This window comes from Ogataea haglerorum (assembly GCF_019207285.1).
Source record: "Ogataea haglerorum isolate 81-453-3 chromosome Unknown 81-453-3_NODE_3_length_672639_cov_96.912891, whole genome shotgun sequence".
In the NCBI taxonomy this organism is placed as follows: Eukaryota; Fungi; Ascomycota; class Pichiomycetes; order Pichiales; family Pichiaceae; genus Ogataea; species Ogataea haglerorum.
In genome coordinates, this window is record NW_025065153.1 from 177248 (window position 1) to 204040 (window position 26793).

Consider the following 26793-nt stretch of genomic DNA (forward strand, 5'->3'; position numbering starts at 1 on the left):
GGTGGTACTCTATAGCCTGTCTCTGTATAGTTCAAATACCTGCAGTACCTCAATTTATGCTGTATCGTATATCTTGCTCTGTTTTGTTACGTAATCAGCACACAAAGCTCGAGTGAAAAATTGCACTTCAAAAATTCAAATTAATTTGGTTGTTCTTCACAAACCTTTGATTGCATATTAAAGATGGCTAAATCCGACCTTAAGGAACTTGTGACCAGAGAGTACACTATAAATCTCCACAAGAGATTGCACGGTATCCAATTCAAGAGAAGAGCTCCAAGAGCCGTGAAGGAGATCAAGAAGTTCGCTAAGCTACACATGGGTACTGAAGACGTGAGACTGGATCCTAAACTGAACGTCGAACTGTGGAAGAGAGGTATCCAGGGTGTTCCATTCAGAATGAGAATCAGAATTTCCAGAAAGAGAAACGAGGAGGAGGACGCTAAGAACCCTATGTTCTCTTACGTCGAGCCTGTCAACGTTCCATCTGTCAAGGGCTTGAACACTGTTGTTGTTGAGGACGAGGAATAGATAATATGAATAAGAGGAAACCAATAATTAAGCAGTAGTAAGCGTAGAGCTACATTTTGAGTATGGTATCGCTGGTGTATTGACCTATTTAGTGCTACGGATCGTAAGACGGCCTCGAGTAAAAATGCCGACAATCGTCAGCAATGTGCTGTTGGCAACTCTGGCGAGAGCTTGCGCGTTCGGATCTAACCGTTAGTACTCGATGTCAGTGTAACTATGACTAAAATACCGATCATTACTGGCGCTGAGGAAGGCAGATAGAGCCCAAAACGGACTTCTACCATGTTCCGTCAACAAGGCCCAGAGGCCTGTTCAATATGGTAATAAAAGGTCATCATCATTCATCTCCAGTACTTACCAAAAACCAAACTGTATTCAAAATTTTCGCCGTCTCTATTTTTTCACTATGTATGAATCCGTTTTTATATTAATCCTTAAACCAAATTATATATGTGCCTGCTTTTGTCTATTCTGACGGTACTGGACAGCAACCACTGTTCCGAACCCAGTATCTGTAGGCCTTTTGAGCTCGAAATTTGCATCAAACCAGTCCATCAGCTCCAGCAGACTGGACTTGCTGTTTAGCTCGTTCTGTAGCTGCTTGCTGATCTGTCCCACAAGCATGCACCCCAAATGATGCTGGATTAGACGGAATGGCAGTCCGTATGCGGTGCTCAGGTTCCAGAACTTCTCAATAGCTCCCCACGGAGCCCTCTCGTAGCCTGCAAACATAGCAGGGTTATTAAGAATGCCTCTTGCCGCCATGACCCCGTCGCAACCCGTATCTCTTGCAATTCGATACGCGTCCTCGAGCGATCTGCAGTCACCGTTGGCGATCACGGGCACGGACACGGTCTCCTTGATAGTTTTAATCTTCTCAAAGTCGCATGGCTCGGACGACCTCGTGTTCTTCGTACGGCCATGGACTGTAATAAAATCAACACCTGCCGCCTCCACCAATTTCACAAACTCAACAGTCTCCTGGATGTCGCTGTGCACTCGGATCTTGGTCTCGATTACGATCTCCGAGCCGTATTTTTCCTTCACAGCACGTACCATTTCCGCAACAAGCTCCTTCTTCGACATCAGTGCTGCGCCAATACCTTCTCTCACCTGATCCTTGATTGGACACCCGCAGTTCAGCCCAACGCCGTCAACATAAGGGTGTATCATCTCTATCATCCGTAACAGATCTGTAACGTTATTGGCTCCGATTTGGACTATAAGTGGTCTATCGCGGTGATTTGTGCTGAAATCACTCGCCCTGGCGTTGTGGTTCCGCACAAACTCCCGTGCGAGGATCATGGGCGAATAAACTATGTCAACTTTGTAGTCTCGAACAAGCTCTCTAAACGGCAGCTTGGAGTACCGCACCATCGGTCCTGCCACGAAAACGGGTCTGTTCTCGCGACGACAACGCTCTATAACAGCCAACGGACTGTCCTCTGGATTTCTCACCATGCTCAACAACCAGACAAAAAGATTAAATCTAATCTGATAGAGATAGTGCCGTTTTAAGTTTCCCGTTGCGGAAGACAGGTGCGAAGTGTATGCTGGCTGTGCTATTTCATTTATTTATTTTTTCAAATAATTTTTCAGCTGGCTGTGCTACTTAAAATTTTAGAATGAGCGAAATCACAGAGGATAAGAAACGTTCGGCGGAGCAGCATTCCCCCGAGCGAAATGTGAAGCCGCGTCTCGAAAAGGGCGTTGCACCAATAAAACAGGAGTTCCTTGTCGTTGGCGGCGTGGTGGCTGATTACAACGACGATGAAGCAGAGTCTTCCAAGCACACTTCCGGAGAGAAGGAGAGCAAGAAAGATAAGAAACGAGGCCAGAACAAGAAGAGAGATCTACGGCAGGCACACGAAGAAATCAAACTGTGCTCCTCTGTTGTCGATCCAAACGATAAGTCTAAAGAGTGTCCGTATGGGGCCGACAAGTGTCGTTTTTCGCACGATATAAAAGCGTATCTCGCTGCCAAGCCAGCAGACATCGAAGGTGTTTGTCCGGTCTATGCCGCTATTGGCTACTGTCCTTCTGGAGTGAAGTGCAGATGGCTAGGGTCGCACTTCAACCCAGAGACAGGGCTATTGCTGGAGAAAGAAGGTGTTGAGAAGAGAGAGCACAAGGGCGAGGTCAACTGGATTTCTGCGGCCACCAAGAGCCAATTGCAGAAGAAGAAGCTGCCAATGCCTGTTTCCGACGAGGTGATCCAGTTTTTGGACAGCGTGGTGATAGTGAACGACGAGAAAAACAGCATGACGAAGGAAGAGCGCGAGAACCACGAGCCGGACGAGAAAAAGCTCAACGCAGCCTCGTACGCGGAGTCGCGATTCAGAACGGGCGAGAAAAAAAGACTGAACCTCAAGAATGCCAAGATCGTGTCTCCGCTCACCACAGTGGGCAACCTGCCGTATAGAAGATTAATGCGCACGTTGGGAGCAGACGTGACTTACTCCGAGATGGCGCTTGCTCTGCCACTTATTCAGGGCTCCAACTCCGAGTGGGCCCTTCCTCGCGCGCACGAGTCCGAGTACCCGGGCTTTGGCGTCCAGATCGCGACCGCCAAGCACTGGCAGGCATGCAAGGCCGCCGAGGCCATCCAAACGCTCACGAGCCACGTTTCCGAGCTGAATCTGAACTGCGGCTGTCCGATAGACATGCTTTATCGCAAGGGCGAAGGGTCTGCTCTTCTGGACAATCCGTCAAGGATGCTGCGTATTTTGAAAGGAATGAGCTACTCGTCAGGCGAAATTCCTGTGACGGTGAAACTCCGTATGGGTGTCAAGGACGACAAGCCTGTGGCCGAAAATCTTGTGAGACGTATTCTGAACGAAACCGACGTGGCAGCTATCACCTTGCATGGACGCTCTAGACAACAGAGATACACCCGCGCAGCCGACTGGGACTATATCAGCCGAGTTGGGGCTATAGTGAAGGACTTCAACGAGCAGCAGGAGGAGGACAAGGACAAGGTGGACAGGCCGCCCGTGTACTTTGTTGGCAACGGCGATTGTTTCACGCACGAGGACTGGCACAGGGCTGTGAGCGACGAGGGCATTGACTCTGTGATGGTGGCTCGTGGTGCACTGATTAAGCCTTGGATTTTTGAGGAAGTGGAAGCACAACAGTATCTGGACAAGTCTGCTTCCGAAAGACTTGCGTATTTGGAGAAATACGCCAAGTTCGCACTGGAGCACTGGGGCAGCGACGAGTACGGCGTGAACAGTGCTAGACGGTACTTGTGCGAGTTCATATCTTTTACTCATCGGTACATTCCAGTCGGCATACTGGAACGGCTGCCGCCTAAGCTGAACGAAAGACCGCCACCTTGGAAGGGAAGAAACGAGCTGGAGACCTTGTTGGGGTCGTCAGACTACAAAGACTGGATCAAGATTACAGAAATGTTCCTGGGGAAAGCCGGAGACGGCTTCAGTTTCATTCCTAAACATAAAAGCAATTCGTACGAGAAACAGTGAGATGATCACGCTTTTCGTTTGGACAGCCCGTCGTACTCGTCGGATAGCGCCGAGGCCTGCGACTTGAGGTTCTCGATGATCTCGTCCTGCTGGGCGATCTTGGACTTGAGCTCCTCGACCTTCTTATCGTCCACTGTGTCCAGACTGTCGATGTTCTTTTTGTTCTCGCTCTCTGCCAGCTTCTCCTTGACGGCAAGCAGCTCGAACACCAACGAGAAGGTCCGATTGACGATCAGGGTCTGGAACAGGGTGAAGCCGCAAAGATACACGTTCCTCTGGGCGTAGAAGCGTTTGGCCTGGATCTCAGAGCGAGACTCGTGGATGCCCATGGCGCCGGCCACAGGACTGTCCTGTTGCGACTGGAGCTCGTTGGTGACGGTCTTCATTCTGTTGAGGGCGTCAAGGAACAGCACGAGCACAAAGCCAAGAACGCATTTCGTTGTGATCTGGAAATGCTGCGAGTGGAACGGGCCACTCAATGTCTTGAGCAGCGGCTTGCGAAACTTGCTAGGCAAAGGCAGGGAGATGAGGGCAAACAGAGCAACCTCGGAGATCAAAAGTGCAAAGACAAGGTTGTAATGAAGAGGCATTCTGAAAGAGCTAAAAATATTCCAAGATTGCTAAAAGCCAAATATTTTTCATCGTGTCTCGAAAACTACTATTCTATATTATACTCCCCTATTCTAATATTACAACTTCCTAATGCGTCGAATGTCCACGGTGATATTTAAGACCATTCAGGTTCTTGTATCTTTTACCACACACCTCGCAGCGGTACGGCTTGTCTTTCTCCATACCCATGCCATCAGGATAAGGAGCGTCGCTCTCGGGGTCAATGACGGAAAAGGTACCGTCGGGATTGGCCCGGAGAGTTTGGTTTTGGTGGCCGTGCAGCCGGTGGTATTTGAGACCGTTCTGGTTCTTGTAGTTCTTATCACAACCTATCACAGGACACTTAAATGGCCGGCTCTCACCCTGCTCCATTACGTACAGATGTCTAGCCGGATCGTCTATGCACACCTCGCTGTCCTCCTCCATGTCCTCGTCTTCGTCCATAGCAAACTGCCGAGGAGAGCTTGCCCGCGGAGGAATGGTATTCGCGTGATTAGAGTGGGGCGTAGGCTGGGAGGAAAGCGGCGACTGCTGTCTCTGGGGCAACTGATTATTGTAGTTCTGGAACAAGGTGGGGTGCTGTTGTTGGAGGGCGTTCTGGTTCAAGGAACCTTGCGAGTGGTTCAATAAATCCTGTTGCGACTGCTGGTACTGTATATTATATTCCAATCTGGACTGCGTGTCGTTACTTGGCTGCTGATTGAACGAAAACGTTGCTAGCGAATCAGGGACCCCGTGGCCTTGGCTCTGCTGCGCACGCACGTTCGGGTCTTGCGACCCCTGGGGCGTTAAGAACACTTCGTTCGTGCTCACGGTATCCATGGCCGTGTTCACCGGTCTCGCTCTTGGCGTCTCCAAGGGCTGTTCGGGCTGGATGTGCATTTCCTCATAATGCCGGAGCAGATCGTGCAACGTCGGAAGCAGCTGGCCGCAGCAGGAGTAGTCCTTGCAGTAGGTGGCCTCCAGGTCAGCCAAGTAGGAGGTGTTGTTTATGCTGGGAGAAAAGGCCATGCTCAGGCTATCCGTCCTATTAAGGTTGTCGAAATTATTAGTAATCATGTGGGTGTTCACCGAGTGGTTGGCCCCCAAGAACGGCGATAGGTTGTTGTTATGTGAGTTCTGTTGTTGGTGCGCATGTAACATAACCTCGTCCTTGAGCCAGGAGCCTATAGTCACCGAGCCCCATGATATTCCCCCCATTCCCTGGGAGTGCGCTATACTTTCCCTGCGGATGCGTGAATTCTGGTACACGGACCCTGTCCTGGAAAAGCTAATGTTGATCGGTTGAGTCGAGTCGTTCGCAGTCTGGCCAAACATATCTATCTTATGAGACAGCTCTTCCTTTTTGCCATTCCAAAAAACCAAATTACCTAACTGGGTGCATCGTCGGGCTACGGAAAACAGCGGTTATGAAGCCCGGCCTAAGGTCTCGCTCGTCTCCCGCCCCAAAAATTTCATACTGAGCCGCTCAGTTTTCCCGGTCTGGAAAGGCTGATACCGCTCGCGCATAAACGTTGGACCAGTTTCATTTTGATGAGTGTGTACCAGTATGGCAAGTTTCTCTTGTTCGGCGACTCTATCACGCAGTACTCGTCCAAGCAGATCATAGAGCCCGGCAATGGCCAGATCCAGTTTTCCATTGCTGCTGCCCTGACGAACGACTACCAGCGGAAGCTCGAGGTCATCACCAGGGGCTTTGATGGCTACAATTCCGAACAGGCCCTGCATATTCTGCCTGAAATTCTGAAATACGAGCACGACACAAAGCCCGCTCCAGAGCAGATCAAGCTGGCGTGGATATTTTTCGGCACCAACGACTCGAGCGTCGGTGGCGACCACATCCAGCACGTGCCGACCGGCCGCTACGCAGAAAATATGGAGACTTTGATCAGACTGCTTCAATCGCGCGGGATAAAAGTTATCGCTGTCAAGCCGGGAACACACGACGAGACATTGGCTGACGAAGCAAAGCTACGGTCGAGGGCCAAGAGAAGCAACGAGCTCCAGAAGCAGTACGGAGACGCTTTGGGAGAGGTCTGTGGCAAACTGGAGGTTCCTACCGTGGACCTGTACGACGTGTTCATCAACTCTGGACTCTCCAGTGCCGAGCTGCTGAGTGACGGAATCCATTTCACAGGAACTGCATACCAGCTGATGTACAATGAGCTGATGAAAGTCATATCTGCAAACTATCCCGAGCTTCATCCTGACAATATCCCGCAGAAGTTGCCGCCATGGAGAGAAGCTACGCTCGAAAAATTGAAGGCATATAGATCTAACTAGGTAGAATTGGCTACATTTTATCCGAAATCTCACTTTTCACCTTTTTTTTGAATTTTTCTTGGCTTCTTTATTTTATCACTCCATGACTAGCATCTCCTTGGGAGAAGTCATATATTTGTCTTGCAAGCCCATGTTCAAGATCTACTTCTTGATTGGAGTAGGGTTCTGGCTGGCACGCAAGAACATCTTATCAGTGGATACCACGAAGAATATCAGCAGTATAGCCATCATGGTGACAATGCCTGCGCTGCTGTTCAACAAGATCGTTACCAACATCGACAACTCCGACATCGCCCAGATCGGTACCATAGCGTTTTTGGGGATATTCAACATGCTGGGAGGCGGTTTGCTGTGTTTTTTAGCCGGCCTGGTCACCGGATGCCCCAAACGGTGGTATGGAGGCCTCATCAGTGTGGGGATGTTCCCCAACATCTCTGACTTGCCGATAGCCTATCTGCAAAGTTTGGAGGCGTCTGGGATTGTTCACGATGTTGACCGCGGCGTGGCGTTCAATTGCATCTACACGGTGATTCAGGTGACAGGCCAATTCAATTGTGGCCTCTACAAGTTGATCGAGTGGGATTTTAGAGACGCACTTAAAAATGCGGGCGACAAAAAACCGCGCGACGAGGAACAGACGGTGTCGACGTCTGAATCTCCGCATTCTAGCCAGCATACTGATTGTTCCAACTCACTGACCAGCATCAGCTCGTCAGCCGACGAGAACGACACAGACGAGAATCGGCCGCACTCTTTGAGGGAGAAACGAACCGGTCGCCAAGGTTCACGGTCTACGGCGCAAAGGAGCCTTGACCTTGGGCGAACAGTGAGCGCGTGTTCCGGCACCTCTCTTAGGGAGATGCCTACAGAAAACATGGCCGACATGGTGCGACAGTACTCTCGTTTCGACGACCTCGCGACCGGATCTGTGAAGGTCAACGACCCGGCGGATCTGCAGGTTGCTCCAAAACCGAAGCCCTCTGAATCAAAAAGCGTGTGGCTGCTAGCGAAATCTTTCATTTTGGTGCTTGTGGATAGCTTTCGAAAGCCCATCTCGCTGACGATCGTCATTAGTCTAATAATCTGCATGATTCCATGGGTGAAAGCCCTTTTCGTTACGACCAATCAAGCTCATATTAGTCCTGCGCCCGACAAGTTGCCCCCGCTTTCCTTCATAATGGACATCTCATCCTACATCGGCGCAGCACAGGTGCCTTTCGGGCTGCTTGTTCTGGGTGCTACCATTGGCAGGCTGGAAATTAAAGATATTCCGCTGTCGCGGTGGACAACTCCAGTGGCAGTCACTGCTGTGCGTCTTGTGCTGCTCCCCGTTGTGGGATGTGCGATTGACTCCAAAGTCGACAAAGACGGACTCTTCTATAATGAACCGATTCTCCACTTTGTGTCGAACGTTGTTTTTTGCATGCCTCCGGCTACATCCAACATTTACCTGACTGCATTTTACACTCCTCCTGATTACGTGGACCACATCCAGGTCGACTGCCTGGCATTGTCGTACATTTGTCACTACGCTGCGCTTATTGTTTGCCTTCCGTTCACTGCAGCATACACTCTTAAGGTTCCGCTCAAATACTAGATCGCCGACGAACATCGACGCGTCGATGTAATAATATATCTAACGTTTCTGAATATAGAATTGCATTCCGCATGATAATACGCCTCTCGTGGCCCTTGCTATTCACTAGAGCGTCGCTGTACGCAGCAGTGCTGCTCGCGACTATCTTCCTTGTTTTGCTTCCCTGGTCGGTTGTTTCCTTTTGGTATTTTTACAGCCGCTTAATTCCAACGCCCATTTACGAGCAGACATTCCAGCTAAACTACGAGCTGCGTGAGCGCGGGCCGTACCAGATATTCAACGCGGCCGATTTCTTTGTGCATCTTGCCGCAGTGAAAAACGACAACCTATTCAACGACCCGGTGTCGGAATACGAGTTCTATCTGTCTTTCGAGACAAAGTGTCTGAGTCCATCGAAAACCATTGTTGGATCCAGGTTTTCGGTTCTCGACGACTCCATCCTGAACGAGGAGCTCAGACCGTGGGAATTGAACCTGGAACAGGTGAGTCTGAAGTCCAAGTTTGTCAATCTGTGGCCAATAACGGACAACCTCAAAAGATCGCTGCGGTTTTCTTCTGGTTCCAACAGACCGCACAGCATCGAGTGGCAGTGGCCACGCTCCCGTTCCCTTTGCAACGAACAAAAACCCATTGTCGATTCTCCATCCGGGCCGTGGAGATTCTGGAATAGCCACAAAAATACACAGACAGACGGAGGAGGAGGCGAAGTGGTTCCTGGTATGGGCATCTATTTTGTCAACACACAGTACTTCACGCTCGATTGCCAGGAAGACCACTCGTTTTTGCCTTTTCTAATAGAGAAACATGTGGCGCCCCCTGAGCTCGCAAACATACTGCATTACTCACCAACTTATAAGCTTCACCTGCTGTCGCTTCAGCCGCCTGCACAATCGTTTGTATGGCCAACATCAACCTACAATGCCATCTTGGAAAACTCCAGACACATGAAATTTGTGCTGGAGTTCAACCAGAACCAGGCATATCTAGACAACCCAAAATTGCAGGTGGTGATGAAATACAACGGCCTCCGGTGGTACCTGGCCCAATATCCTGCGCTTTCATTTATGATTGGAGTTTTCATCTGCTGGACGGTGAGCTCTGTCGTCTGTGTTGCTGTGAGTGCTTTTATATTCTCATACTACAAGAAAATAGCGCCACCGATCAAGCAGGACGAAACGATGACGAACCTAGACTCGCTCCTAAAAGGTGTCGAGCACTGAAATTAAACGAACAGAATCTTTGTTGTATATTATGCAAGTATATCAGTACGCGTTGGGCTTTTCGGGAGCCTCTGAAAGCAGCACCGGAATGGAGACAGCAAGACTGTCGCTGAATAAATAGAGTGCAGCATCTGTTGGAGTACTTGTTCCGGACGCAGCGTTGAGTCTTTGCCTGACAAACTGCTCAAACTCGTGAGCAATGTTGTTATACTCATAAATAGCGTTCGTGTAGGTTGCCTTGAAAGGAAGCGGTTGCAGAGCGAGCTCTGCCGTGTCCACAGGCATGGTGGACCTGAACTGGAAATCCAAACTTCTAGAGTCCTGAGAATCCATGTCCATATCGTCATCACTGCAGATACTTCCACCAGCGACATCCAATCCAAGCCCCGGAAGTTTAGGTCTTGTGTTGTAACACCGCGACGCCTCTTTGTTGAACTTTGTGACATTAAAGTTTTGCAACTGTTTGAGAGAATTGTGAATTTTATTTTCGTTGACCACCAGCTGGAACTTGTAGATTGGTTTGCCCAGCTCAGGGGGTCTCATTAACAGCTCAACGGGAAGCTTCTGCCTGTTGTCCGGCTCGCTGCTGGTGTCAATGAACTCCACTGAGGACAGTGGTGACTGAGGCGAACTGTACGTGGTAGCGGAAGAAAGAATGCTTGGCGAAGAGGACTTCGAAGATAGCGTCAACGAAGACGTCGAAGGAGGAAGGAGAGAGCTTTGAGAAGAAAAGGCCGACTGCCCTGACGCAGCCGTTGGCGGAGGAATTTTCGGGGACTCCGACTGTTTCGAGTCCTCGTCGCTGTCCTTCTTCTTGAAAAACTTCGAGACCCAGTGACTTGCTAGCTTCGACCTTTTGCTCGTCATGGACGTTGTCGAAGCATACGAAGTAGAAGAAGAAAGGCTCGTCGTCGAGTTGTCCATGGACAGATTGGCACACGTGTAAACTGCATCATCCAGGATTTCGTAAGGATGCGACCTGACAACGTCTCTTTTTGACGGATCGTCTCTAAGTCCTGCGCTCACAATAGCCAGTTTCTTGTTCAGAAGCGGGTCAGTAGGAACCACTGGAAGCTTTTCTGAGCAACTGTAACTCTGATCCAGACGCGTCTGTATGATCGCCTGGACTTTCTTTCCTGTCATTACATCGGCAAAGCTGCCCTCGGCACTCAGATGTAAGGACGCCAAACCCAAAACTTTCCACACCATCAAAGTGATGTAGTAGCATCTCACCAAGGGCAGGTAGTGACCAAAGAACTTGGACCAGTTCTCCGAACCTGTGAGACACAAGATGATGTTGTATTTCAGTGTATCGCTAGGATCTGACACCCAATCCGCCTGCGGTGGCTTGCTAGATGGAAGATAGTCCCATATCTGATACAAAACAGAGAGCGCCTTGAGTTCACCGTTGATGAACTCCGAGTTGAGCATCTTGAAAATTGTATCGGTCCAGAACTTCCAATCTAGGTCCTGGACGGCATACGAGTTTGTCTCGTCTATGCTTCTCACGAAGCGGACCCATATGTCGAAACAGAGGTCTATTCTCTCTGTTTGGAAAATGGTCGTCTTGTAGAAAACAAGCTTGAATACGGTATCGAAGCACTCTAGAACACCGTTCCTGAGACTAGGCTCGAACTCGTGGCGTGCGTTGGCGAGGAAGTCGCGCAGCAGCTTCAGCAACTTGTCGACCTGCGACTCTGTGGGCTGATTGCCTGTGCGCTGTGCGGCTTGGAAGATCTGGTAATCGACAATTTCGAAAATGTGAGTGATCAGATATGCGAAGCCTGGAAGGGCGTAAACCTGCTGAGCGGAGAGCGAATTAGTCTGCTGCACGTAGAATGAGACAAGTGTGAGATAGTGGCGGAAAAACGAGCAGAACAAGTCGACGTTCTCGAGGGACGACCATCTGGTGCACCAAAGCCCGCGCGGGTCGCTGATTCCTGTGATTTTTGCGGATGGCGGCGTTATCGAGTTGAGAACCTTGTTTTCCAGCTTGTACCTGGTTTGACGGGGTTGCTCGGCAGACTTGATAAGCGGATGCAGGTGTTGCGGGAAATATGCCAGAGTGGCATTTATCACCTCCTTGAAGTAATTTTTATCGCGGCCCGGAACACACTGGTGAGGCGATTTTTCTCGAATCACCAGGTCGTAGTACTCCTTGAAATTTTTAACCCTGGAGTTGAGCAGGAACAGGATGCCGCGGGAAAGGTCAGGCAGCTTCACAAAGGCGTGGGCAAAGATCTTGCCGACAAAAGCGTTGATGGGCAGGTTGATATTCTTGACATCGAGCCTTGCTATGCAGAACTCGAACGTCTCAAGTAGCTGTGTGTTGTGCTGTTTGTAAATTTCAGAGTTGGGTTCTTTGGAGATCTCCAGCCACTCCTGGCGCCCGACGATTCTGGAAATCGCCTCTAAATAGCAGTTTCTGTCGATAGACGTCATCTGATGTAGCTCCTTGACTGCTGTCAGAAGCTCCTTCCACCAGCTCAGAAGCACGACGGCGAGCTCCAGGAACTCGGTTCTGGACGCTTTGTCCACCGCGTCGAGACGGTGGGCCGACCAGGGCGCACTGGTGCTTCTGAGAAAGGGAAGGAGCGATAGACGCAGGATGTTCGTTTTGAAAGTGTTGTTCCGCTTGTACGAGCGGAACTTGACCAGTGCATGCTCCAAGCGTCTCAGGTTGTCAGATTCCATGGTGCTGGCGCGAAATCTTGACATTTGAGACCCAGGATCACAACAGGGGGAGCGTGTACATATATAGGGAAGTTGTTTGACACAATGCTACGTTCAATTAGCATCGTCACGACCTATTACCTAATTCCAGTTCCGTAGAGTGTAGAAAATTCTAAAAATGAAACGAGAACCAGAAAAAAAAATATTGTTCTCGAACAAGGCGGAAAACCAGCTATGACGATTTCGTGCATATGTGCCTCAGTGCCTGTTGTGGGAATGGTGAAGATCCAGATCGTGCTAAATCATTGCTTTTGTGTACAGACGCCCTCCCGCTGAGACCAGGCTCTGGGAAAACCTGGGTTCCGACGAGTTAGAGCGCACGGATGCGTTGCTGCTGGTGTTGGTGGTGGTGAGGTGGAGCGAGCCGGCGGACTCGTCAAGCGTCACGTTCTCAGGCGTCTCTCTGATCTTGTCCACATCCATCAGCTCGGCCACGCTGAGATGCAAATTACCGATTTCCGGCGCAAAATTGGTGCCAAACAGCTCCACTAGGCTCTTGTGGCTCTCCATCAGCGAGTCTGGCACGAGCAGCGCATGGACTTTGAGCAGCCGGTACAGGTTTTGCACGAGCTGCTCGAACTTGGCCTCCACAGCCTGTTCTGCGCCGTCTTTCTCCGTCTTGTCGAAGAACACCCTGTACTGGCCCGCCCCGCCGTTCACAGGCGAGTCGACTGTTCCTGCCAGCACCCGCGACAGCTCGCCGAAAATGGCAGACTGCGACAGCTGCGAGTAGTCCTCGGTCCTTTTGACCGCCTGCAGCAGCGTGTGCTCCAGGTCTTCCAGGCTCTCGTTCCGGGCGCTCAGCGACCTCAGCGCGTTCTCCACGGGTGACAGTTTTGTCACCGTCGTGGTTTTGATTTCGGACCGGTTCATCAGCGCCGGGAACGGCGCATACGTCTCGTACGTCACCTCCTCAGTCCACAGGTCCTGGATACCGCTCGAGCCGGCGAGTCGGCGTGTTGCCTGGAACAGGCGCAGGTCCTTGTTGTCCACGTACTGTTTCGTGCGCAGCGACAGCTTGTCGCCGCTCATGTCCTTGTACGGAACCACGCTCTTGACATGGACGTGTTTTCCTGTTGGTTCGCTTTCCTTGAGCTTTTGCAGCTCCTCCTCGCTGTTTATGAGGTGCGCTCCTGGATGCAGCCGCAGCAGTCGTTGGATCATCGAGGTGATGTGCTCAAACGCGAGACCCTCGTAGATATACTGCTTGTTGCGCAGCGTGTCGGGGAAGCCGGCGCCTACGTACTCGATGCGGAAGTAGCTCGACTCGACACGGTCGACGGTCTCCAATGCCTTGTATATTTTGGCGAGCTCGCCGTGGCAGTAGCTCAGCCCGCGCAGATCGAAGTTGTGCGCCAGGTACGCGCGCAGCAGCTCCTGGTACACGTCGACGGCCTGTTCGAGGCGCTTGCCGCGGACGAAGTTGGCCGCGATCATCTTGTAGAGCTGCTCCTTGCGCAGGAACGCGGTCTGTGCCGGGAACGGCGGCCGCTCGCACGCCGCCAGCTCTGTTTCCGGGTCCCAGGAGTACGTGTCGGCCAAAAGTCCGAGCGACAGAGCAGCCTGCACGTGGTGGCCGCGTTCGAGGTTCGACTGGTACAGGTCGTTCACAAACGACTGGAACACCTCGGGACGGTCCACGTTGGCGAGGTACTGCGACAGCTTCAGCTTGTAGTACATTCTGTCGTCGTCGAACTCGCTGTCCTTTGGGATTTTCTGCAGCTCGTTCAGATTCTCGAGATACGCCGACAGCTCCTCGATGAGGCCCATGACTGGTCTGTGTGCCTCGTCTGCGGAACCCAGCCTGACCGAGTTGGCAAGATGGCTGATGAAACCCACGATTTCCTCCGGGCCCGGAGAGTAGCTCATTTCGGCGTGGAAAATTTCGTAGATCGAAACGATGCACAGTCGCCGCAACTCCTCCAGACTGTGCTTGTTCAGCCACTCGTCGACCACCATCGACCACAGGATCTTGACACCGACGTCCACGCACGTCGTGTTGCGCTGGAAACACAGCAGCAGCACGTCGCCTACGACGGTATATTTTTCGTCAGCAATAAAGAGTGTCTGGAACCCGCCGCATTTCTCAAGTGCAAACCGCTGCGCCGTTTTCTCAGCACACCGCGCGCCCAGGCTGTTCCACACGGACTGCACAAGGCCCGCAGCGCGCGGCCGGATGTCGCCCTCCAGCTGGTAGCAGCACTTGCGCGGCATATCGTGCAGATGCTCTAGCGACGACGTCTGCGCGGTAGCACACCTCATGATCGCCACGAGATACTTGTGCCAGACGCGCACGTCGAACCGGTCGACCTCGCCCGGCGGCGGAAGGATCCGGATCGCCATCGGATACACAAACTCGGTCAGCGACAGGATGCCCTCTGTGATGAGCGCGCGCAGCGAAAGCCACTTGCCTGCCGGGTAGTAGTTCGCCGACATGGCGGAAACCACCCAGCGGATCGTCTCGAACGGCTTTGTGGGCGAGTCCAGCACGCTGCCGGGCGCGCCCAGCAGTCCGTTCAGCACCTCGTACGCGGGCGACGTGGTCTTCGTCACCAGGTACCGGCTCATGGCGTCGGCGTTGGCCCTCCCGATCTTGGCGTGGATCGCGATCAGCACGGCCAGCTCGATCAGCACCTCGCAGAAGGACTCGCTGTTCACGGCCGAGTCGATTGTGTGCTCCGGGAACGGGTACGCCACGGGAAACAGCTGCGTGAACGTTCTGCGCGGCTTGAGGTAGCTGTTTTTCTGGCAGTGCACAAGACATCTGCGGAACGTCTCGCCCAGCACGGGCAGCAGCCGCGCAGCCGTCACGTACGCCTGTTTGCTGTCGTCGTGGAAAAGGCGGTCTTCGCCGAAGCACGCGGTGTCGCACGCCAGCACGATCCCGAGCGCGAGCCGGATGGCGTCGATGTCGATCTGCTCGCTCAGCACCACCTCGAGCGCCCATTTGAGCGCGCTGGCCATCAGCGCATCGCGGGTTTCGATGGAGGAGGTGTGGATGAGCCAGGAGTTCAGCAGCCGGCGAATAAACAGCAGCTTGCTCACGATCATGCGGTGCTCGTGGCTTTTTTTCTTGGACGGCGCGTCGTCTGCTGCACCGAGGCCCTGCAGCCCGATCGCGTCGACCCACTTGGCCGCCATCTTGAGCACGAGCGCGTCGTCGTAGAAGTCGCGCAGCACGTCGAGCCACAGCTCCAGCGACTCAGCGATCAGCAGCTGGTCGGGCAGAAGTGAATCCTGCTTGACGGCTAGCAGCTTGGCGGCCGAGTTGGCAAAGAACGTGCCGACGCTGGAGAACGCGGCCGTGTTGACGTGACACGCAGCCGCCAGTTTCAGCACGAGGTACGACGTGCGGCACAGCGCGCGGCCCGTCGAGTTCCAGTCGGTGTCGACCTGCGAAAAGTAGGACGCCATTAAATGCAGCAGCTGCTCGCCGACAGTAGGCAGGTTCTTGTTTTTCTCCAAAAAGTCCGCAAAAACGTAGCTGTAGTGGTCCTGGCGCGCAATGGCCACGTCGAGCAGACGCACAACGCTCTCGAAAGCGGCGATCTCCAGCGACAGCAGCTTCTTGGCACGTGACTCGTTGAAAATCTCCAGAAACGTGCGCAGCAGCTCTGGGAAGAATTTCACCGCTGTCCCCAGCTCCACCTTGCCCGCCTTCGCGAGCACCTGGATCAGCGAGCCGTAGTTGCCTTCGAGGTCGGCGTTGTAGAACTTTTTCCAGTCCAAGACGGTGGCCACCGCCGGGTCGGCGTTGTACTTCTTTCCCACGTACTGCAGGTCAAAAGCCACCGCGGCCACCTGGCTGCTACCCTTGCCGTAAATCTCCACCTGGGCGCCCTTCTTGGTCTCGTGGATCTGGTGCCTGGACCGCAGATGGTACCGTCCCTCGCCAAGCGAGTTACCGTTTAGATAGACGGTAAATAGCAGGTACTCGTTCTCAATGAAAGCGTTCTCGTCAATATTAAATATCTGGATGGTCTCGCCAATGTGCTCGTCCGGCGACACTGTCAGGAACTGCCACACCTTGCGCGGGTCCTCGTTCGTGCCCTTGCTAAACCGCAGCCCCTGTGTCGGCGACTTGACCTCCACGGTGACAAAGCTCTTCTCCTTGTCCAAACCCGTCACCAGATCGCATTTGCTGACCGTCAAATACGATCTGCTGTAGTCCGGCTCCAGCGGACTGTACAGCATTGGCCGGATCGGCGCAATGGCAGAGGTTCTCTCGTCTATGGAGTCCAGCAGCTTGTTGTTCTTGAGCTCCTTGATGGAGAGAGTGATCTGCTCTGCTCTTGGGTTGACGGCAACGCCTTTGCTGGAGCCAGCAATAATTCGGTCCACGAGCTCTCCCCAGCCGTTGTTTTCCATCAGCGACGCCACGGCCGTAAGCGGGCTCATTCCCGGCTTGATACTCGGCTGCTGGGAGTTTCGCGAAGTGTACGAGCCAAACAATTTGATGGTGAACTGGTGTGCTTGGCCCGCAGTCAGGTGGCCCTGCTTCCCGCTAAAAATTCGCGTGATGTTGGCGACGCCTGCGCCAATCCCTTTGCGGATCGAGGGTAGTGTGCCCTCCGCGAGCCTGATGTTTTCGGTCAAAACGGCCACCAGGTACACTCTGGTATTTTCCACCTCGCTGGCCGAAATATTTTTAAACAGAGCAGCAGAGATGCTTTCCAGCTCGAAGCTCTCGTGGGGCCGGATCGTGATGCTGAATGCCTCCGTGATGATCTTCTTGGTGCTGCGCAGGTACATGTATGCGGTGATCCCGTCGTAGCCCTTCGGGACGACGTTCGAGGAGCCAGAGACAGACTTGAAATCCACGAGAATGTGCGACGGCAGCGCCGGCTGCAACTTGGGGCATTTTTCGGGCACAAAGGAGACGTCTGCGTTGCTGACGGGGAAGTTCGACGCCAGGGCCGAGAACAGCTGGTTCTGTGCGACCCTCGCGAGGTTGATCATTTTTTCTGGATTTTTGCTGGCCCTGAAAAGCTCGCCCGTTTTTTCGTCTCTGGACGAAATAGCCAGGTAGCCACCGACGTCGTTCGAAACTACCGGGGCCAGCAGCTTGGAGATCCGGTTCACGAGCACCGCGACCTGTTTCTGAGCGAGCATCTTCTCCTCCCTTGTGAGCAGGTCGTGCAGAAACTGCAGCCGAATGTCGTTCAGCTCGGTGTATATGTCTTTTAATTTTTGGAACAGAGAGTAGTGGTTCATGGAGTAAACGGCGAAGATGTAGACGGCAATCGAGCGCAGCGAGAAGACAATCTCGTCCAAAAACGAGTCTGTGAGGCCCTGCGACTCAGGCGGCAACGGAGGCAGCGAGTCTGGGCTCAGAACGTAGGTTTTGCTATATGGGATCTCTTTCACGACTTCCACGCAAGATCTGGGCAGCACGGCGACAGAAACGCGGTTTTCCGGCAGTCTGTCCAGCGTGGCGCCCGCCGCAAGGAAATCGGACGGCGTCGGCAGCGAGACGACGTATCCGCGGACCCATTCGCCGCCTTCTTCCTGCTCGAAAAGGTACACCTGATCTCCAGGCTGGACGTTGACAAAGTTCTGGGCAATGGCCTTGTAATCGGGGTCGCTTTTGTCCAGCTCCTTGAGCGGCAGAAACGACTCGACGATTCTTCCGTACTGGAAGCACGACAACGGGCTCCATTCAGGCATCGCGAAGAGAGGACGGATGAAGAAAAGTTTCTGGGTCGTGCATTTACGTCGGAGCGCAAGATCAATAACTATTTTTCTCCATTTGGAAATTACATCTAGGTATGGAGTCTTGCAAAAGAGTGAGTTTTAACAGAGACATCCAGCCGGTCGACCCGCTCACGCGCCAGCTGCAGACCCTGGGCATGCGCATTCGCAAGAGCGTCAGCGACGGGTACATGCAGGGCGACGCCAGCGCAGCCAGCACAGGCACCAAGGGAGATGAGGCTACCGCGCCCCAGATCCGCAGAGTGCCGCTGCCAGACCACCTGGCGGACGGGCCTCCGGCGCTGGACTACCGCGGATCGACTGTCTCGTCGCTTGCCGACTGGGAGAGCGAGCTGGACAGGGGCACCAAGCGGACGTTTGAGGAGACGCAGGACTACGAGAAGAAGTACGGCCCGCTAGTGTTCAACGAGGAGTTCTGACTGACCGAGCGCAATGACCAAATCCGCACCACCACCCCGATCTGGTGCCTGATTTTCCTGTCTACCAATATCTAACGATTTAATGCATTTTTCTGTATTTTCTGCAATTTTCCTACCAGAATTATTTGCACGCCAATTGCGGCCATGGACCCTAAAGATGCAAAACCGGCCCTGGCAGAGCGTCTGTTCCGTCTCGCAGACCCTCTCAGCCACATAGCCGCTTCTGATGCGATCTGGGCCTCCTTCTGGACGCTGCCGCGCAGCGTCAACGACGTCTTTGCTGCCTTCTCGCCCGCCAACATTGTGCTTCTGAGAGACACCAACCCCCGCAATTTCTTCTTGCTGATCCGGCTCACCGCCACACGGCTCGTCAGTCTTGCGAGACAGGCCGAATCCGGCACCTTCAACAAGTCAGAGGCGCTTAACTGCGCACGGCTGCTCACCAGGCTGCTGCCGTATCTGTACGAGAAGGCAGAGCTCGCATCTGCAGAAAAAACGCTTTTCTGGTCCCTCAACAACACCGTTGACCCGCACACACAGGCCTCTGGCAGCTCCAACGGGTCCACGGCCGCCACCATCGGGTTCGACTCGCTGTGCTCGACAGATCTGTCCAGCGCAGAGACCACCAACGGATTGGTCGACGTGCTGGTCAGCCACGACAAAATGATCGACAATCTCTCGACGAAGCCCGCCGTGGACGAGTCGCAGAGCGGCTCGCTTCCGCTGGGCGCCCTGCTGGTGCTGCAAGCGGTCAATCTGCTATTTACCACCGGCTTCACCGTCGCGGCGGTGGACAAACAAAGCCGGCCGAATTCCATCGAGTTCTCGATCTGGGAGCCTGGAATTGGACTCGCAGGCAAGCTCAAGCACCCAGACATGACTCTAGACTCCAACAGACTCGAGATTCTGCGTCTATTGCTGGTCCTCTGCTCGCAATGTCTCTACAGACAGGTCTCGAACGTGGTACCGCTCGGAAGCCGGTACCTGACGGTGCTGGTGACGGCGGTGCCCAGACTGCGGATGCTCACGCTGATCTCGTCGCTGCTGAACCTGGTATGTCGGTCCACGAAGGATCCGAACGAGTACAACACGGGGCTGGATTTGGAGATCGCGGCGCAGAAAGAGGTGCGTATTTTGATGGTCACGAGCGCGATGCAGCTGTTCACGCAGATGATTGTGTACCCGCTGCCCAAGATGGACCAGGACTTTCTGCACAAACAGGGCATTCTGATAGACACGCCCGCGAACCTGGTGCGGTACTACTGCGGCCGGCTGCACAAGGAGCAGGAGCTAGAGTTTCTGGAAGAGGGCCTGGTCAGGCCGCTTTTCCGGCTGATGGACGCCAGTTCTGGTGCTGCAGCCAACGCTTCTGGTCTCTCGTACCTCATCAAGGGGAAGTTTCTGGCCGCGTCTTCCAGTCTTGAAGACTGGATGACGGAGATCGTGATGCTGGTCTGGGAATTTTATCAGTGCAACAAAACATTCCGCACACGGCTCGCAACGCAGTACGGCGTCAAGCTGCTGGTGGCGTTACTGTACGAGGTCTTCGTCTACAAGTCGTCTGAAAAACACCGGAATTACGTGCGAACGTGCTCGTATCTGGTGCTCTTCCTCTCCTGCGATACCATCATCAGCTCGCAGCTGGTCACGCAGTTCGACAAACAATACTACGCCTCGCTCCCGCAACATTTCCGTCTGTCTGGCTCGCCCACCACCTATAGAGACTTCCTGGTGACCCAGACGTGTGCGATTCTCCAGACAGACTGTCCGCTGATCCTCGTCCCTACCATGATAGAGTGGATATACAACATGGTCCCGCAGATGCCCGCTGCATCTAATTCTGTCCCCACTACTAATAGACGTCCCTCGTCGCGGGACCTGGCCGCAGCCCAGCCGCCGACGCTCCAGATGTCGTACTCGACCTGCTCCGCCGTGACACAGCTGATCGCCAAATTCTCGTCTGTCGAGTTTCTGAGCCAGCAGGACGTCAATCTCGACCTGCTTGCGCTGCTGATGCGCAGTCTGTGTCACGTGGTGACCAGAAACCCGAACGACTGCGCGATCTGGTTCTATGTGCTGCTGAAAAATAAGTCTATTTTCGAAAACGTGATTGTTTCGATCCGCAAGGTTTCGGACACTAGCGACGTCCCGGACGAAAAGACGCCGGCGAACGGGACGAGCTCGCCGTCGCCGACGCTGAACGCAGAAACGAGCGAGGTCGACCCGTTCTATAGAGGCCCAACAGACGACAGCCTGATCCGGCCCAAATTGCCCGTGGGTATGTCATTCAGGGCCAAGGCCAAGCTGCCACTGAACGCACCGCTGGAGCTCACGTGGACGGGACTCAAGTCGACGACCGTCTTGCTCGACATTATACGGCACCTCGAGGCCAACGTGACGACCACCAGCGCAGACGCCGCGTCCATCATCAAGCAGATCCACGCAGCCAAAATGGCAGAGTTCGTCACCACGCTCAAGCTCCCAAGCGAGTACAACCCGGCGAAGACCAAGTTTGAGCCGCTCAGGTTCACGTGGTCCAATCTGTCGCTCGGATGGTACACCTCTGTACTGTGGTGTCTGATCTACAACCAGCTGGAGGTGTGCAAGTCGAAATCTGTTCTGGAGGATTCAATCTCGGCGTTCAAGAAGGTCGGTGCCGACTGGGGGTTCGGAACATGGAGCACGTTCAACAGCAAGTCGTCCACGATGGAGGTACACTCTCTTTCGCCGATTGGAATCTGGGACGGCACAGACGTCAAGTTATTCACTATTAAAGGAGCTACACGGGATATCGCGCTTGCGGGGCCGAAGAACTCGGTGGACATGGCGACGGACTCGTTTATAAAGCGGTTCGGGTCGATAGCGCTCAATCGCCGCAGGTCCACCGCCGCGTCTCTGCAGACCTTGAGCTCGCAGACTCAGCAGGTATGTCGCTCTGGCACAGAGAGTCCTGGCCGACCGTTGCTCTCGCGCGGCCTTGGCTCCACAGACAACACGCAGTCCACGCCGCCATTGGTGAACTACAGTCCTGTGCCGCCTCCAGCAGCGGCCGACTTCGACGGGTTCAATCTGAACAGTTTCGGCAAGCAGCCGAGCGCGCCTCCGGTGCCGCTAAAAGTGACGCCAAGAAATAGTTTGTCGATTACCAGAACACGGTCGAACGTCGCTCCGGATGATTAGCGTCTGCCCTTTCTCGTGACGACCGTGAAGCCGTCCTCGTCAACCACCTCCTGGCGTGGCTGGCTAGCGCGCTCCTGCAGCTGCGGCACGTCAGCGTCCATCATGTCCTCGTCCTCGTCCTCGTCGCTGTCGTTTTCGCTGTCGTCCTCCTGGACCTCGACTTTCTCGATGCCGTGTGTCTTGCGGTACTCCTGCTTCTGCAGGTATTTCTGGTACATCGTCTGCACACGGTCGTACTTGCCAGCAAGACACTCCTGGTAGACCTGGACCACGGCGGTGGCTATGTGGACCGTGCTCTGGTCCTCGACAAGGACGTCGAACTCGTCCTCCATGGCGTTAAATAGAGTTTCGTGAATCAAGATAATGTCCACCTCCTTGTTCTGCTTGAACAGGTCGATCACCACGGCGCTGATCCAGTCTCTCTTCTCTGCAGACTCTGGTCCTCCCCAGCCGTTATCGACGGCGGTGGTGAGGATTTGCCAGCCGTGCACGAGCATCGCGACGCCGAGCTCAAAGTTGGCCTGTGCCTTCTCGTCGGCAAGCTCCAACGTCTTGCGCGGCTCCGCCGCACACAGGTATCCGGGGTCTTCGAGCACTAGTTCCATTAAATAGATAACTAAATGAAAAAAAATATTTTTTTTCACTGGAAAATCATGTGACCACAAGGCGATAAAAATCTATTTATGGTGGTGCAGACTTGGCTACACTTTTCATTTTTAAACTCGGAACATGGTGGCGTCCCAGACCAGCCCGCAGATCAGCATCCACCGGTTCGACTCTTCGTCCCAGCTGGAAAACGTCATCAGCCAGGTCCAGCACAGGAAAACACAGCCTGCAGGCGATCCGTCAGTGTACACGGACGATCTGGGTCATAGGTTCTGCACCAGGGACAGGATTATTGTCGACGTGGAGCCGCCGACACGCGAAGTGCCTTGCAACGACCGTGTTTTTGCCAACAACGGCCTGCCCGACTACAAGTTCCTGCGCCTCCATTTCCGCCAGCAAGGACGGCTTTCTGAGGAGCAGGTGCTGCTGATCCTGGAAATGGCCGCCGCCGCGTTGCGCAAGGAGCCCAACATGGTGCGCGTATCGGCGCCGGTGACGGTTTGCGGCGACGTGCATGGCCAATTCTACGACCTGTGCAAGCTGTTCGAGATCTGCGACGATCCAGACGAGACCTCGTACCTGTTTCTCGGAGACTACGTGGACCGCGGCTCGTACTCACTGGAGTGCTTGCTGCTGCTGTACGCGATGAAAATAAACCACCCGGACACCTTCTTCATGCTCCGCGGCAACCACGAGTCCGAGCAGATGACGTCGTTCTTCACGTTCAAGGACGAGTGTCTCAAGAAGCACAGTCTGGCGGTGTACGAGAAATCGCTCGAGTCGTTCAAGGCGCTGCCGCTGGCCGCGCTGATGGACGGCCAGTTTTTCTGCGTCCACGGCGGGCTCTCGCAGCACATGCGCCTGCTGCGCGACCTCGACACGATCGACCGCTTCGTGGTCAACTTCCCGTCGTCGGGGCTGTACTGCGACCTGATGTGGGCCGACCCGTCGAACGACTACGACACGGGCGAGGACGACCGCGTCTACGTCGAGAACTACGAGCGCGGCTGCTCGTACATGTTCTCCTTCCAAGCCGTCGAGACGTTTCTCCAGGACAACGGGCTTTTGAGCGTGATCCGCGCGCACCAGGCCCAGGACTCCGGGTACCGCATGTACAGGCAGACGACAGCACAGAAGTTCCCGTCCATGATCACGCTCTTCTCGGCGCCCAACTACTGCGGCACGTACGGCAACAAGGCGGCGGTGCTCCGCTACGACCGTTCCTTGATGAACATCCGGCAGTTCGGGTCGCAGCCAGAGCCGTACCGGCTGCCGAACGGGCTGGACGCGTTCACGTGGTCGATTCCGTTTGTTGCCGAGCGCACGTCGGCCGTGCTGCTGCAGCTGCTCAACATCTGCTCCGCCGAGGAGCTGGGCAGCGGCACCGCCGAGGCCGAGACAGAGTCCAGGCCGATGGAGCACGCGGCGCTGCGCAAGAAGATCCTGGCGATCGGCAGGGTGTCGCGGATGTTCAACATGCTGCGGGAAGAGGCCCAGAAGGTGGAGCAGCTGCGCACGCTGGCGGGCGGAGAGGCGCTGCCGAAGGGCGTGCTGCTCAACGGGCCGGACGAGCTGGACCGCAAGCTGACGTCGTTCGACCAGGCGAGGCTCGCGGACCTGCCCAACGAGGCCATGCCCCGCAAATGAGCAACCGTTGGAGAGAAAAAAAATACATAGAGGTCGATCGACCGCCCCCTGAATATTTCCATAATTTAATACCTGTTGCCATGAGCCCGCTCCAGAACTTCAAGGCGCACGAGAACTCGGTCAAGATCGAAAACGCGCTGCGCCACGTGAAAAAGCGCGACGAGACAGCCGCGCCCAGCGACCCCACCGTCTATGTCGACGAGCACGGCGAGACGTTCATCACCACAGAACGCATCGTCAAGGACATCAGTCCCCCGTCGTTCCGCATCCCTGCCGACGCTGAGGTGTTCCCGGACGGGAAAATGCCAGACTACAAGTTTCTGATGCAGCATTTCAAGCAGGAAGGCAGACTGTCCGAACAGCACCTGACGTACATTCTCCGGGAGTCGGCCGCGATCTTCGAGAAGGAGCCCAACATGCTCAAGGTGCCCTGTCCGGCGACCGTGGTGGGCGACATCCACGGCCAGTACTACGACCTCTGCAAGATGCTCAACATGTGCGGCGACCCGGCCAAGACACAGTACCTGTTTCTCGGAGACTACGTCGACCGCGGCGACTACTCGATGGAATGCCTGATTCTGCTGCTGGCCATGAAAATGAACTTCCCCAAGTCGTTCTGGATCCTCCGGGGAAACCACGAGACCAAGCGCATGACCGAGCATTTCACGTTCAAGCGCGAGTGCGCCGTCAAGTACTCGCTGGCCGTGTACAAGGAGGCGCTCAACACCTTCAAGATGATGCCCTTCTGCGCGGTGCTGAACGAGCAGTTTTTCTGCTGCCACGGCGGGCTCTCGCCCGAGCTCGAGAAGCTCAGCGATATCAGCAAAATCAACAGATTCAGATACGACTTCCCGTCCAGAGGACTGTTCAGCGACATCATGTGGTCGGACCCGGCCCCCGACTACGACACAGAGGCCCTCTCGCCCACAGACTACGACTCCTACTTCCGGGACAACTACGAGCGCCACTGCTCGTACTACTACTCGTACCACGCCGTCTGCCACTTTCTCGAGAAAAATAATCTATTGAGTGTCATCAGAGCACACCAAGCGCAGGACGCCGGGTACAGAATGTACCGCAAGAACGAGGCCACCGGGTTCCCCTCGGTGATCACGCTGTTCTCCGCCCCGAACTACTGCGGTACCTATCGAAACAAGGCTGCGGCGCTGATCTACGACGGGTCCACGTTCAACATCAAGCAGTTCGTGGCGACCGACTCGCCGTACCATCTGCCAGACTTCATGGACGTTTTCGAGTGGTCGCTGCCGTTTGTGTCGGAAAAAGTGCTGGACATCCTCGTGTCCATCCTCAACATCTGCACAGAGGACGAGCTCGAGGAGGAGACCGTGGTGGCGCGCGACGTGGTCAAGTCGCTGCGGGACGTGCCCGAGACGTCTCCGGAGGCCACTCTGGCGGCCGTCACCGGGCCGGCGACCGGCGTGTCGCCGCTCGAGGCGCGCGCCTCGCTGCGCAAGAAGCTGCTCTCGATCGGCCGCATGTCGCGCATGTTCAACATCCTGCGCGAGGAGGCGGAGAAAGTCGAGCATCTCAAGACGTACGCGGGCGGAAAGCTGCCGCGTGGCGTGCTGATGGACGGCCGCGAGGAGCTGCACAACAGACTGAAGTCGTTCTCCGAGGCCCGAGAGGCAGACCTGCAGAACGAGGCGCTGCCGCCGTCGGCCGAGGAGCTCGAGAGGATCGAGGAAGAGCGCCAGCGCAAGGCCAGAGAGTACATCGACGGCGCGGGCCAGTGGCCTCACAGCGCATAGCATTTTTCCAGATGCGACCTGTCGTTGCCCCACCACTCGGGGAACTGTGCGGCCGCTCTGGACCCGAACAGCAGCGCAATGACGAGGTTGGCAAGGTTGAAGCCCGTGTCGAACGCTGCTGCAAGAACGTAGTTGTATTTCTGGAACCACTGGTGCCGGTATTTGTACAGGTAATGCATGGTGAAGGTGCCAACGAGGAACTGCGTAAAGTAGCCCGTGCTGATGTTGCCGTAGAACTTGGACATGGTTGCGAACAGGATCGTGACGTTGAACTTCTTAGCATGCCGCCACCGCGTGTTTCTTGCCACCCAGAACACTGCCAGGGGTGCTATGCTACCAGCAAGAAATCCCAGAGGCAGATACGGATAGTGTGCGAACACCCGTTTGGGGCCAAGAACAACGTACTGGATCGCGTTGCTGTTGTAGTTGGTCAGCACCTGGCCGGTCCACTGCCTCATCGGGTCGCTTTTCAGGCCTTTGAGAAAGTCGTACTTGGATCTGACCACCCAGCGCAGCGACATGTAGTTGAACGGTACGCCTATGAGGTCGCCAAAGATCTGCGAAAAGAAGACCAGTTTGGGCGGAATGTCGTTGTAGATGCCAATTTTCTGGTCCTGGAGAATGTACTGGGCGCGGTACCAGCAGTTCCCTGCAATGGCGCCGTAGAAAGCCGCTCCACAGGGGTGTTTGCCGCTTGTGTCGGAGAAAAACGGCGTCTGCATCAGCAGACCGTACACCAGCTCGTTGACCGTGCCGATCTCGACCTGGAAGTTGGAGATCGCATACAAGTATGCCATCGGGGTCACAATGATTGAGCCAATTAGCAACGCCACAACGTACGTTCTCCAGGGAATAAACAGCTGGTCTGTGGCCAGAAGAATGGTCGACAGTAGCACGAAGCTGATCAGAAACAGGGTCAGAAACCAGCCGCTCGGCACCTCGTCGTGCCGCGCGTACGATTTGCTGATTCTGTCTGCGTAGCGGCCGGCCTGCGGGTCCTTG

General features: G+C 54.5%; 17 protein-coding genes across 17 annotated transcripts; 10 read left to right on the forward strand and 7 right to left on the reverse strand.

Moving 5' to 3' along the window:
• Positions 1-183: 183 nt before the first annotated feature.
• On the forward strand, positions 184-531 carry KL911_001237 (uncharacterized protein; the record flags this gene model as incomplete). The annotated part of the gene is made up of 1 exon (XM_043196173.1): positions 184-531. The coding sequence occupies one exon, from the start codon at positions 184-186 to the stop codon at positions 529-531; it is 348 nt and encodes a 115-aa protein (XP_043055810.1).
• A 444-nt stretch (positions 532-975) lies between these two features.
• Positions 976-1992, reverse strand: KL911_001238 (uncharacterized protein; the record flags this gene model as incomplete). Its single annotated transcript, XM_043196174.1, has 1 exon — positions 976-1992. The coding sequence occupies one exon, from the start codon at positions 1990-1992 to the stop codon at positions 976-978; it is 1017 nt and encodes a 338-aa protein (XP_043055811.1).
• Positions 1993-2156: 164 nt separating this feature from the next.
• KL911_001239 (uncharacterized protein) lies at positions 2157-4013 on the forward strand (the record flags this gene model as incomplete). The annotated part of the gene is made up of 1 exon (XM_043196175.1): positions 2157-4013. The coding sequence occupies one exon, from the start codon at positions 2157-2159 to the stop codon at positions 4011-4013; it is 1857 nt and encodes a 618-aa protein (XP_043055812.1).
• Positions 4014-4018: 5 nt separating this feature from the next.
• On the reverse strand, positions 4019-4603 carry KL911_001240 (uncharacterized protein; the record flags this gene model as incomplete). Its single annotated transcript, XM_043196177.1, has 1 exon — positions 4019-4603. The coding sequence occupies one exon, from the start codon at positions 4601-4603 to the stop codon at positions 4019-4021; it is 585 nt and encodes a 194-aa protein (XP_043055813.1).
• A 109-nt stretch (positions 4604-4712) lies between these two features.
• On the reverse strand, positions 4713-5942 carry KL911_001241 (uncharacterized protein; the record flags this gene model as incomplete). The annotated part of the gene is made up of 1 exon (XM_043196178.1): positions 4713-5942. One exon carries the CDS (start codon positions 5940-5942, stop codon positions 4713-4715), a length of 1230 nt encoding a protein of 409 aa, XP_043055814.1.
• Positions 5943-6158: 216 nt separating this feature from the next.
• On the forward strand, positions 6159-6908 carry KL911_001242 (uncharacterized protein; the record flags this gene model as incomplete). Its single annotated transcript, XM_043196179.1, has 1 exon — positions 6159-6908. The coding sequence occupies one exon, from the start codon at positions 6159-6161 to the stop codon at positions 6906-6908; it is 750 nt and encodes a 249-aa protein (XP_043055815.1).
• A 130-nt stretch (positions 6909-7038) lies between these two features.
• KL911_001243 (uncharacterized protein) lies at positions 7039-8505 on the forward strand (the record flags this gene model as incomplete). Its single annotated transcript, XM_043196180.1, has 1 exon — positions 7039-8505. One exon carries the CDS (start codon positions 7039-7041, stop codon positions 8503-8505), a length of 1467 nt encoding a protein of 488 aa, XP_043055816.1.
• Positions 8506-8576: 71 nt separating this feature from the next.
• On the forward strand, positions 8577-9725 carry KL911_001244 (uncharacterized protein; the record flags this gene model as incomplete). Its single annotated transcript, XM_043196181.1, has 1 exon — positions 8577-9725. One exon carries the CDS (start codon positions 8577-8579, stop codon positions 9723-9725), a length of 1149 nt encoding a protein of 382 aa, XP_043055817.1.
• A 42-nt stretch (positions 9726-9767) lies between these two features.
• On the reverse strand, positions 9768-12443 carry KL911_001245 (uncharacterized protein; the record flags this gene model as incomplete). The annotated part of the gene is made up of 1 exon (XM_043196182.1): positions 9768-12443. One exon carries the CDS (start codon positions 12441-12443, stop codon positions 9768-9770), a length of 2676 nt encoding a protein of 891 aa, XP_043055818.1.
• Positions 12444-12695: 252 nt separating this feature from the next.
• Positions 12696-18125, reverse strand: KL911_001246 (uncharacterized protein; the record flags this gene model as incomplete). The annotated part of the gene is made up of 1 exon (XM_043196183.1): positions 12696-18125. One exon carries the CDS (start codon positions 18123-18125, stop codon positions 12696-12698), a length of 5430 nt encoding a protein of 1809 aa, XP_043055819.1.
• A 101-nt stretch (positions 18126-18226) lies between these two features.
• On the forward strand, positions 18227-18589 carry KL911_001247 (uncharacterized protein; the record flags this gene model as incomplete). The annotated part of the gene is made up of 1 exon (XM_043196184.1): positions 18227-18589. One exon carries the CDS (start codon positions 18227-18229, stop codon positions 18587-18589), a length of 363 nt encoding a protein of 120 aa, XP_043055820.1.
• A 71-nt stretch (positions 18590-18660) lies between these two features.
• Positions 18661-19467, reverse strand: KL911_001248 (uncharacterized protein; the record flags this gene model as incomplete). The annotated part of the gene is made up of 1 exon (XM_043196185.1): positions 18661-19467. One exon carries the CDS (start codon positions 19465-19467, stop codon positions 18661-18663), a length of 807 nt encoding a protein of 268 aa, XP_043055821.1.
• A 57-nt stretch (positions 19468-19524) lies between these two features.
• KL911_001249 (uncharacterized protein) lies at positions 19525-20154 on the forward strand (the record flags this gene model as incomplete). The annotated part of the gene is made up of 2 exons (XM_043196186.1): positions 19525-19934; positions 20016-20154. 2 exons carry the CDS (start codon positions 19525-19527, stop codon positions 20152-20154), a joined length of 549 nt encoding a protein of 182 aa, XP_043055822.1.
• A 244-nt stretch (positions 20155-20398) lies between these two features.
• Positions 20399-21769, forward strand: KL911_001250 (uncharacterized protein; the record flags this gene model as incomplete). Its single annotated transcript, XM_043196188.1, has 1 exon — positions 20399-21769. One exon carries the CDS (start codon positions 20399-20401, stop codon positions 21767-21769), a length of 1371 nt encoding a protein of 456 aa, XP_043055823.1.
• Positions 21770-21808: 39 nt separating this feature from the next.
• KL911_001251 (uncharacterized protein) lies at positions 21809-22374 on the reverse strand (the record flags this gene model as incomplete). Its single annotated transcript, XM_043196189.1, has 2 exons — positions 21809-21832; positions 21925-22374. 2 exons carry the CDS (start codon positions 22372-22374, stop codon positions 21809-21811), a joined length of 474 nt encoding a protein of 157 aa, XP_043055824.1.
• A 124-nt stretch (positions 22375-22498) lies between these two features.
• KL911_001252 (uncharacterized protein) lies at positions 22499-25791 on the forward strand (the record flags this gene model as incomplete). The annotated part of the gene is made up of 2 exons (XM_043196190.1): positions 22499-22712; positions 22790-25791. The coding sequence occupies 2 exons, from the start codon at positions 22499-22501 to the stop codon at positions 25789-25791; spliced, it is 3216 nt and encodes a 1071-aa protein (XP_043055825.1).
• A 173-nt stretch (positions 25792-25964) lies between these two features.
• Positions 25965-26606, forward strand: KL911_001253 (uncharacterized protein; the record flags this gene model as incomplete). Its single annotated transcript, XM_043196191.1, has 1 exon — positions 25965-26606. One exon carries the CDS (start codon positions 25965-25967, stop codon positions 26604-26606), a length of 642 nt encoding a protein of 213 aa, XP_043055826.1.
• Positions 26607-26793: the final 187 nt, after the last annotated feature.